The sequence below is a fragment of the Pinus tabuliformis genome, chromosome J, assembly GCF_031772625.1.
Source record: "Pinus tabuliformis cultivar Carrire ecotype Pingquan chromosome J, CPIR1, whole genome shotgun sequence".
Classification (NCBI taxonomy): Eukaryota; Viridiplantae; Streptophyta; class Pinopsida; order Pinales; family Pinaceae; genus Pinus; species Pinus tabuliformis.
Window position 1 is genome coordinate 1,199,196,590 of NC_142295.1, and position 12,058 is coordinate 1,199,208,647.

The following is a 12,058-nucleotide window of genomic DNA, read 5'->3' on the forward strand; positions in this document are numbered from 1 at the left end:
TTGTAAGGATCAGATATATTTCTGCGTTCCACTTCGCCCGTTTTGGGTTATCTTACCTGAGCTTGGTTTTACAGGGCATGAAGCGGCAGTCCTTACAAAACCCTACTTTCCCGAAAATCTCATTTATGCACACCCACGATTTGCGGAGGATCTATGAAGTTCAATCCACGACCAGCAGCGTGGAAAGGTCGAACCCATCAAACAATGGCGGACGTTTGAATTCCAGGTTCCATGCATTATATTACGCATTAACTTCTTTACAATTATTGTATTTTCCCCAGTCGAACACGAGATCTGTTGCGGAAAGGAAAATATCGTGAAAACCCTAGTTTAAATGCTGAAAACCCCAGTGAGTAAAACAATAATAACATTCAGAGATGTCATCCTTCAGAGCTGGGGGAAATCCAGGGGGAATGATCTGCCCTGGTTGCTCCCGTTCACATTTTCCATTCTGTGGCAGAGTCCCTGGTATTCCGCCTAATGCTCATGGGCAGGGGCCTATGTCCGTGCCCCTCCATCATCAACGTTTGCAGAATGTAGGTTCATCACCGTTTTTTCCAGGACAGCACTTTAATCGGTCCCTTTCACCTCCCAGGGGCTTTGCAGGGCAGTTAGAGCCAAATTATGGCAGACATGAAGGATTCTTGGAGCAGCCCGGTCTGCGAGCTTTACATGGTCCACAATATCACAGTCCTCTGCCAAGGCATCCCTTGTCTTCTGCGTACGATGCACATGGCTTTGATAGGTTTGGAACTTCGGTGGGTATGGTTGGCGGTGGAGGCGGGGGCAATCATATGGGCAGCTTGGCGAACGATGTCAGGAATAGTTGGCTCATTGAGGAAGAGAGGGAGAGGGAGAGGGAAAGGGAAAGGGAAAGGCAGAGGGATAGGGAGAGACAGAGGGAGAGGGAGACGATGCCTCAATGGTTCTTAGATCAACATCGGAACGGTATGGTTCAACAATCCGATATGTTTGGGGGAGGCAGCAGGCATCCGGTGGAATCACATGCTACAGATTTTTTGAGGCACAGTGCGCAAACAAATATGTATAATGGGAGAGGGGATGTTGTGAATCAACGCGATGATTTTCAAATGCACAGGGATTCGTATAATGGTTTAACGAGTGGGCAACATGAGAAGGGTGGTGGGAACTATGATGCCATGCCAAGTCTGTTAAGGGGAGGGCATAGGCCATTGATTCACTTTGAAGGATTTGAGCCTACACATGGAGGGGTTCAAGGTGCGAGTGTACCTTTTGAACACATTGGAGACATAGCCTTTAAGAGATCAATTGATGCTGCAGAATTTGGTATGGAACCTATGGAACACAGTGTTAATGTCAGGAATAGGGATAATGAAATGGACATTCGAAGGCCTGACGAGTATAGGGATTCACAAACTCTGGAATCAGAATTTTTGCATGGAGCACGAAAGAGAATCTGGATGGATGGGGGAAAAGATATGCAGGGTCCAAGAGATGGCAGGTTTTCTGAAAGGAACATGGAGAGGGAAGATTTTCTTAAAGGGCAAGATGGAACACCTGGTAAGAGATTTTTAGGAAATGAGGGTCCTCTTCATTCACTTTCTTCTGAATACCAGCATAATATACAATCTTTGAATCACTTGCCTGGAGATAGACCTGGTGCTTTTTTCCTGGATCAGACAAAGAAAGATGATGCCACAAGTAACAAAAGGCAACGAGTTGTGTCCTCTCGCGAGGAGGAATTACTGATAGAGCATGGTCTGCTTGATGATGATACAGATAACGTCAACGACAAGCCCTTGAGCTCTGAATTACAGTTGGATGCTAAAGCATTGTCACCTAAGAAGGGGCAAGGTTTTGGCTTCCCCCATCGTGGATTACAGAATAAAGATGATGCGAGGCCTACAGAGAATGCATTTGAAGGGAAAGCACTTGATCAGAAATTTCAGCCTAGTAAAGATGAAAGCATCTTATACTGGAATGACCTGGGAAAAAGATATCCGCTTAATCTAGCAAATGACTCTCGAGGTAGTGCATATACTGAGGCAAGAGACCAGAATAGGGATGTACCATTATATTTACGTGGCTCACAAAAGGATTTATCGCAAGATTGGTCTGTTGAATCTGGAAGTGTTTGGCAAAATAAATCCGATAATTCTCTTCCAGGCAATGAAAGATTTCCAGTTCATCAACCTATGGCAGCATTCCATGCCAGTAGAGACAGCTCCCATATGTCTATGCAACAACCAACAGGAATGTCGACTCTCCCTGCGGGAGGGTTTAAAGAGCATCATTTTCCTAGTGGGAGTGTTATCCAAAAATATAGCCAGTTAGTACCTCAGTCAGGGAGGGAAGGGAACTGCGATGAGTCCTTAAATACAATTGAAGAACTTCATTTGGACTCTGCGCAGAAGCAACAAAGGATGGATAAGCAGTCTTACTTTCAATCGGGTCAATTTCAAGAAGAAATATTCAGAAGAGGTGATAGTAGTCTTCAAGGTCGCCAGGGGCAATGTAAGGATATCCCTTTTGAGGAGGCTCCTCAGCAACATCAGCAAGCTCTTAATTGGAGTCAAATCGAGGTACAAAGGCAAGGACATCAGACATCTAGTCAAGGTCAAGACACCTACACCCAAATGCAGCAGTTGCAACCCACTCAGCTTGGTGAGCATAACTATTTTGTAGACAAAATTGAGAGCAAAACAGGCGGAGGCCAGTCACAGTCAAATCCCTACAGGGGTAGACTGCATCACAGCAATATTCAGGCATCCATTAACTCCTGTACTTAATCATGAATATTTTCAGCATGCTCCATCCGGTGACATTGTTCAGGAGCACCATTTGCAGGTTCATGAGCAGCAACAACAGAGGCCACTTCAGGTTGAACAACAGACACAGAAACTGCATCAGGACATTTCACAATTGCAGCAGCAGGAGCCACATTTAATTCCTAATCAAGTATATCAAGATATTTCCCCTAATCAGCAGAACCAGCCAAAGCTGCAGCAACACCATGGTTCTTCTCAAATGTCCCATCCCAAGTTTGAGCATTATTTTCAATCAAAAGGGCAGCAACATCATCCAGTTCACCAACTAATACATGAGAAACAGAATCCTCAAGAGTGGGGCTATCAGTTCCAGCAGCAAAGCAATCAGGAATCAGGGAAACAGTATCCATTAGAAGTTAAGGGTTCACATCACCACCAGCATAATCAGAAAGTCAATCTTCACATACATGAGAAACAGAATCCTCAAGAGTGGGGTTATCAGCCTCAGCAGCAGAGCAATAAGGAAGCAGGGCAACAGTATCCATTAGAAGTCAAGGGTTCACATCACCACCAACATAATCAGAAAATCAATCTTCACATGCAACAAGAGCATCAAATGTCTCAATTTGTGCAGAAACCTGATCTGTATCAACACCATCATGGGCATCAACAACAACCTGAAATGGAACAGAATCAGGTGCAAGATCAGCATAAGTCTCAACAGATGTTAGCAACTGAATGCCGTGAGATTTCTCATGCTAATGCACAGGGTGGTCACCAGTTGTCTTTTAATGGGAGTGGTGTACATACAGGCATGCCAATTACAGCATCAATAACAAAAGGTCAGATTCAACCATCTCAACCATCTGCTCCTGTCCCCTCTGCTCCACCCCTTCCTCCCCCCCCTCTGCCTCCCTCACCCCCATCTTCGCCAAGTCATGCTCCTCCTCCACCACCTGCTCCAGTTTCTCCTCCAAAGTCATCTACTTCTACTGGTTTCTCTTCATCTACTGCAGGGACACATTCACTTCCAACAAGCATGCGATCATTTCCAGACTTGAAGACATCAACACATGGGTTTCCATACCAGCACACTCCCGTGCCCCATGGAGCTGGATTTTCCTCTGTGGTATAGATGCTTTCTTCTTTTAAGAATTCTGTTATTATTATGGCAAATGACATGTCTGCTGTATTTATTTTTCTTTTTCAATTCCATAGAACTCTCGTTATTCGTGATATAGAACTCTCGTTATTCATGTTTTAATCACTTGATTTTCTACTTGGCTTTGCACCGTTTTTAGCATTTGTTGTTCCATCATCATTTCAATATCCATGTGTGTTTTGATCATAAAAGCCGGAAGAATATAATATCAATCTCAAACTTAGCGAACATACAAATTGCATATGCCTAAGCAGCAATGTTTGAGTTGTTTTTCGTAACATTGAATCATTGAAATTAAAGTTCAAGCTCAAATAACTTGCTTCAGATTGATTCTATATAACATAAACTCATCCAGCACACGATCATGAGAGAGAATACAAGATAGGAAAAAAGAACACAAAAGAACACAACCAAATAGTCATCATGGAAAGTGGGACAAGTATTTGGAGAATCCCCAAGGTGAGACCAAAATATACTTTTGTTTTTAGCATACGTAAATATCATATTTCTCAGGCAGTAAATAAAACAGCAGTGTGGAAAAAGTCTGCAAAAAATCGCGATTTAATCCTAAAAACGCGATTTTTTGAACTAAACAATTTAATCCCCCGGAGTCGACCCAAAAAGTCGGCCTCCCTTCCCAAGCCGCGGATAAAGAGGCCGCAAAGGTGAAAAAACTGCAAATTGAAGCTTCCATCCATGCATTTTCAAGTTATTGCATTGTATTGTTTGTCATACTTCTTGCGAGCATAGCAGTCTCATTTGTAATCTGTTAGTTTTGAGGTTAAGATATGTTTTTGTTTTCCAAGGAAAAACAAATCTTTATACTTCATATTTTAGTTAGAAAACAAAGTATACATTGGCTAAGCCTCCAGGCTTTCAGTGATCCAGACTCTTAACAGCCACTGCCCCTTCAAAGATTACAAAAGTACCAAAAAGACAGGCATACAACAGTCTTCCGTAGAAAGAACCCCACACCATCAAAAACATTGTTACAGTTGTTGAATGCCTCCAGAAGTAACAACAAAGAGGAGGTCATCAAGATCAAACAGCAACAACCTGTCCAAAAAAACAAAACCAGTGCCTCAAAAAAGAACCCATTTTTCAGACAGGAACAAAGTACTTGTGAAATCAAGTGACAGCAAAGATCCTTCCTGCAATGAGAGCACGTTTTGAAAGGGAATCTTCTTTAGTGGTGAACTCCCTGTAAATGTGGAGAAAGGTTATGTATCAGAAGTGGATTTTACCTCCAAGAGTTTTTGAATAATAGATGCCAAGGCTAGGTTAGTAATCTGACATCTACTGTTTTCTCAGAAAATAAGCAGCTTGGAGTCACCAAGCATTAATGTTCACATCTACTGTGATATTCACTGTTAATTTTCATTGGACCTACCACCTGACACCTTATTACCCAAGCAGATTACAATCCACTGAATAAATGCATGACTTATTTCTTAATACAATTAGCGGAAACAAAAATTAAAAGGGGAAAAGGATCTCAGTGACTGATTACTTGATGACTTTTAGATGACTCATGATATAGATTTATTATATTTTTTGTTGATATTTTGACTCTTGAGAGTTGAGACTCAGACATGACTCAAAATGCAGGAATTGATTCACTATTTTGATATGTGATGTAGCACTAGACTTCATATACATATTATATATTAGCTTTCTTTACATGCTTATGTGGAAATGCATTTATTTGATGTTTTGGACACTCTAGATGTTAAAAAAAAATAAAAAAAATGAATAGTTTTGTGTTTTTTTAATTTTGCCGACTTTTTCAAAAAACTCCCGACTTTGACGAGTTTTTCAACTTTTGGACCCTTGTCGAATTAATTCCGACTTAGACTTTTTCCACATTGGTAAATGTGAATCATTAAATTTATACAAATTCCATTGGATTTTAGTGTTTCCCTTCAGGATGATGGAGAATTTTGATTGTTTGCTCATTCCCTAGATAATTAATGCATTGAACAATAAGGGTAGATGATATTTAATCTCCATCGTAATGCAAGAAAGTATGCTGTAGACAAACTATACTTAGTTCTATTAAACATGGTTTTTATTATCTAATCACAATTTATATAATGTAAACATGCTACAGTACACAAAGAATCTGTGCCTTTTACAGCTTAGAAGAAATGCCATTACCTTCCTGCCCAGCAAGGAATGAGTTGGTGAGGGGAAGCTCAATTTTGTGTTACAAGGGCTAGCTTAGTATTCAAAGGCAATAAGGGTTTTATGTAAGTTAAGTCGTTCGAGATGTTAAGATCTAGGAATATTACAGTAAAATTGTGCTAGGATAAGTTTTTGATGCAAGACCATTTAGCCCACATCATACATTCAAAGGAACACCATTAATTTGTTTTGGGGCATGTTCAGATTTGTTTCTCTTACAAGTAGTTAGAGGAATGGACTGTGGCCAAGTTCAATGTTCATACTGTTAATTTTAGGTATGTTCTATGCTTAGAGCAATTTATTTCAATTTTCACAGTTAGCTCAATAACTTTTCCAGATTAGCAATCACATTAGCATTAAAGTAAATTGCAGATAGAACATAAACATAAATCGCAGAGGACAAGCCAAGACAAGAGGACACAAGATGTTGCGCTAGCCAGGGACAAACCCCAATGTGTGGAAACACTTGATCAATTCTTCTTTTATGTTTTTCAATAGTTCAGCAAAAAGAGAGAGAGATAGTACATTTACAACAGAAGTCAACACTTTGACTTACCTAGATAAGAGCATAGATCAGCGCTAAGAAAATGATACATGAGATCAGTTGAAGACATGCTGCTTCAACTGATTCTTCAAGGTGACTCCTTCACCTATCATCGTGCTGCATCTCATCATCATGCTACACCTCACCGTGCTGCACCATGCTGCACCCATCATCACACTGCTAGACCTCATGACTGCTGCACCTTATGCTGCACTGCTGTCCCATGTGCCATTGTTGAACCATGTTGGCATACAACATGTCTCATGTGCTTGCAGCAGCATGCTTGCCACAACTATCCACGCTTGCCATGCTGCACCATGCTGCTGTCCATGCTCCATGCTGCTGTCATGTCACAACTGCTGTCCCACTTTGCAGCTGCTGCACAATGTCACTGTTGTCCTATGTCATAGGGCTGCCCCATCATAGTTGCTGCCCCAACATAGTTGCTGTCCATAATGACATTGCTGTACCATAATGACATTGTTGTCCGATCATTGTGCTGTCCCATCATTCTAGGCAGCACCATGTAGCCCAGCTGTCCATATATATTAGCACTATTGTACTAGTTGCCTTGTTGTCCCATGCATCTATCCATCAGTCCACAAACAACCCTCAATACTGCTGCATGCTATTGCTGATTTCTGCCTAGGGTTTTGTGCATGTACTAGTCTGGTTAGGGCACACCAACTAGCCTAACGTATAGGGAAAATACCTCTGTTTGCCTTGCTGTCCTTAGAGGTGACTGCGGCTTGGTTAGGAGGTCCGTTCTAGGTCTCTCGCCATCCAAACTTCATCTCCCAATTGTTGTTAGCAGTCCCTCATTGCGGCCCTATAAATGTGTCACTAAAACTGCCCACAAATCAGTCCTATGACTGCGGCTGCCCTTCCAACAGTCCTTTATTGCTGCGGCATGATAACAAGGGAACTCGACCCCTTCTCCAACACTTCAGACCCTTCTAAATAGCGGCTAAGACTCCTGCTCAATACGCTGTCCACACACAACCCTTCCACGCTGTCTAGGGCAGCCTCCTAATGTTGCGGCTAGGTCATGGTAATAAACTCTTTTACTGCGTTTTGGTAGGGACCAACGTATAGGGTTGTAGGCTTCCTTTTAGATAGCGTTACGGCTTCTTTTTCATGATTGTGTCCTCCAGATTAGGGCAGCATATTCCTCCTTCTTGACTGTAGCTAGGGCAGGCTTTTTTCTTCCAACGTCTAGGGCTTCCACTCCTAGATTTCTCTTCCACTAAAACCCAAGGCAAGTGGAGAGAAATCAAGATAGAAGTTTGTGTGAGAAATGACTGCCAAGTCATCTTTTTTTATACTAAAACGTTGAGCACATGTGGGGTTTATTTGGTTGCTGGCCGACCTTGACGAATTGTCTTATAACACAAATAAATTCATAACTCTAGGAATACTTATCAGAATCGCATGATCTTTAGATCAATCATACACCTCTCGGTGAGAGGGATCCAAGAAAAATATCAGCGGCCATAAATAAGATGATCCACATGGAGTTTGGCCCTAGTTGCGAGGGCATGGTAATAAACTCTTTTACTGCGTTTTGGTAGGGACCAACGTATAGGGTTGTAGGCTTCCTTTTAGATAGCGTTAGGGCTTCTTTTTCATGACTGCGTCCTCCAGATTAGGGCAGCATATTCCTTCTTCTTGACTGCGGCTAGGGCAGGCTTTTTTCTTCCAGCGTCTAGGGCTTCCACTCCTAGATTTCTCTTCCACTAAAACCCAAGACAAGTGGAGAGAAATCAAGATAGAAGTTTGTGTGAGAAATGACTCTCAATTCATCTCTTTTTATACTAAAACATTGAGCACATGTGGGGTTTATTTGGTTGCTGGCCGACCTTGACGAATTGTCTTATAACACAAATAAATTCATAACTCTATGAATACTTATCGGAATCAGATGATCTTTAGATCAATCCTACACCTCTCGATGAGAGGGATCCAAGAAAAATATCAGCTGCCATAAATAAGATGATCCACATGGAGTTTGGCCCTAGTTGCCAATTTTAACACTCCCTCTCAACTAGGGGGAACTCCATCCGCTGATCCCTGTACTATCTTTGCCATCATTGCCCTTCACTGCTATGCTCTGCTTTGCGGAGCTCTACTCTGCTTTGTTGAACCACGAAGAAGAAGAATTGATCGAGAATGTCTCATACCATTCTCTACTGACCCGAAGTCAGTTTTATTGATCCTAGATCAATATCACAACAGAGTGTCTCAAACCACTCATACTGATCCTAGATCAGTTTCATTGATCCCAGATCAATGGAGGTCATCCTAGCATAGGGAGTATGGTAGATACAACGATGCGTCCATCGATAGTACTACTACGGTCCCTAACCCCATTTCCCTACTCATTGGTCAGATGAGAGGTACTTCCCATGAGTCCCAGACTACATGGGTAGGATGCCTCGATATGAGAACCATTCATCTTGTCCCTAAGTCGCCTCGGGGTATCACAGGGGAAGGCTGAGCCATTCACCCGGTACACAGCTCACCATTAGGGGAGGGTGAGTCGCCCTATGGTCGCTTGTTGCTCCAAGCAGTACACCAAGCCCCCAGGAGCTCCCAGAGCTTAATGCATGCATCATGCATGACCCTTATAAGAAGGTCTCTCAACGACTCCAAGTCGTCTAGGAAAGTCATAAATTTGACCTTTCCCTGTGGCTTTGACAAAATGTCTGCGACTTGTACATCAATCTCAATGCGATAGAGCCTCCTCGCTCATCGATGTACCATATCCCAGATAAGGTAGTATCTGGTGTCCATATGCTGGAGCAATCATAGAATTTGGGATTCCTCAACAATCGAATCGCCCCCTTGGTTGACACAGAGAATCTTGGTGGTATCCATCATGTGTACATACTACAAACATATCGCTAAAGAGCTTCCACAACCAGGTAGCTTCACATGAGATCATGCTCGTAGCTATGTATTCGGTCTTAGCGGTGCTTATAGCAATCGACTTCTGCTTCCTGCTAATCCAGGATATTGAACAGATCCTAAAGAGAACTAATAGTCGGAAGTGCTTTTGTGATCCTCCACACTGCCTGCCCAGTCAGCATTCGAATAATCATGCAACTTCACATTTCCGGCAGTATATCTCAATCCATGAGAGATTGTGCCCTAAAGATATCTCAGAAGATTCTTGGCACCAATCCAGTGAGGGTCAACCATATATGAGCTCATCATACTAATTGGAAATCATATGTCCAGACGGAAGTTCACCCAGGATATCGAACAAATCCCAAAGAGAACCAGCACTCGGAAGTGCTCTTGCGATCCTCCACACTGCCTGCCGAGTTAGCATTCAAATAATCATGTAGCTTCACATTTGCGGCAGTGTATCTCAATCCATGAGAGATTGTGCCCTAAAGATATCTCAGAAGATTCTTGGCACCAATCCAGTGAGGCTTAACCATATATGAGCTCATCATACTAATTGCAAATCATATATCCGGACGGAAGTCCACCAAGAACATCAATGCGAATGAGTTTATGAAACTCAGAGGCATTTCCCAAATCTGGTCCGGCATTACTACCACATAACTTTTGAAAGTTAAGCTCCATCGAGGTAGTCATGGGCTTGTGGTTCACCATTCCAAATCCGGAATCGAAGTCCCTTTTACTTTTGCAAATGAGAGGGTCTGTACCTGTCAGAAAGAGGTCGTCCCCATAAGGTGCTGTATGAGAGGTCTATCATCCACAACCTTCAAGCAATGGTTTGGATCGGCTTCACTAGTCTCAGCTTCATCAGATAGCTATCAATCCTCTCATATTAAGCTTGGGGTGTTAGCTCTAAATCATAGAGAGCTTTCTTCAACCTACATAAATGAGATTCCCGATCATGAATCTCAAACTCCTTAGGTTGCTCCAAATTTGTGGACCTGCTACATGAGGGGAATGATCCCCTTGTAAGATTTTCCTTCGGTACATCTCAGACATGTACCTTCATGCTCCTTTTGAATTCAAGCATCCTTGTCACCATCTGACTCACATCGGGTAGGGCCCCATAATAAGTAGACCTCCGGTGCTATAGATGAAATGTGACAATTGACATGGTCCCCAATGGACCATCTTGCAACTTGATACAAACTGCCAACCTTGAACTCAAAAGCATCTTTGAAAATTCTATTTTCAAACACGTACCTTTCCCTCGATGAATGCCACCTTGAAACCTTTGACTTCCATTGTCGGAATGGACACCAGGTTCTTCTTGCAATCAGGTACATAAAGAGATTCTCGTAAATGAATTGAGTTACCCTCATTCACTTGAGGGGTAACATTCCCTACACCCTTTCCGGGATAGGTGGCATTGACTCTAAGTATAATCTCACGATTGTTTCCATCTCTACCAAATTAGAGGGAGCACCCTTCTATCCGATGAAGTGCCTTGAAGCACTACAATCAATAAGCCAGATTCCCACAAAATCTGAAGGAGAGGGCCAATACAAAATAACGCTTCTTTATCTTATCAGAAACAACATTTGATTCTTCATACCTGGGGTTCCTTGTTTTCTCTAAAGAGTCAGCCGTTTCTTTGATGACCTGCATTACCTTAATAATCTAGGATTGAGGTGGCATCCATACCTTCTCAGGAAAGTTTTTGAACCCATGTGCTATTGTTGAGATTATTTGATATGTAATGATTTCTGGTTTGCCCTTTAATCTGTGGGCTAGACACGCTATCTGTATCCAAAGAAGCGTAAGACCAACCTATAAGCCAAGGACTCAGAACTAAAATGGAATTCTCATGAGGACAAAGATTCCTGAATAAAGATAAAGTCTGGATTGTGACGTCAAATAAGTCTTTTGAGGGCTAGTTGTTTATGGGTGCCCCCAACACCTCGAGTATCATGGTGGAGCCAAGGGAAGGACTTTTCTTGCTCCAAGGGCCCTGGAATGGTGGATTGCTTCCCCTTTTAATCTCCTGTAGTGCTTTTTGCTATGCTTTAAGAAGGTGGGATTTTTGACCTATTGCATTTGAGATTGGTAGTTCCGAAGCCAGTCCTTTTGATGGATAGGCTTACTTCAGTTCAACCCTAGGCCTGAAAGAGTAGAAAAAATTTGAGTGCTCTGGCATATTCACTACAATCTAAACCTCTTCAAGGGAGGCCAGAAAATCTGAAGATGAAAGGGGGAGATAGGATCAGAATAGAAGGGGCAAGGGCTGGAGAGGGTGGGCGGAGGAGAAGGGTGAATTATAAGGCAATCCATCAAAACTGAAGTATTCATATGAAGAAACAAAATCGGAGAAGAGGCCAAAGGGGACTTAATCTTACCAGGAGGAGGCACAACGTTGACCTGAACCTATGGTTGAACCTTAAGAATAAACTCCGGCCTGACACGACCTTTCTGATTATCCGAAAATGTACCCTCTGGTTCAGAGCTGCG

General features: G+C 42.4%; 1 protein-coding gene across 1 annotated transcript in view; it reads left to right on the forward strand.

Moving 5' to 3' along the window:
- Nucleotides 1-377: 377 nt before the first annotated feature.
- The window catches only part of LOC149231421 (P-loop containing nucleoside triphosphate hydrolases superfamily protein), a 128,324-nt gene continuing 116,643 nt past the window's right edge, over nt 378-12,058 (forward strand). Inside the window, exons 1-3 of the mRNA XM_089381635.1 lie at nt 378-825; nt 934-2,564; nt 2,668-3,879. Of these exons, the coding sequence (XP_089237761.1) occupies nt 378-825; nt 934-2,564; nt 2,668-3,879 (3,291 nt within the window). The remainder of the gene's footprint in view (nt 826-933; nt 2,565-2,667; nt 3,880-12,058) is intronic.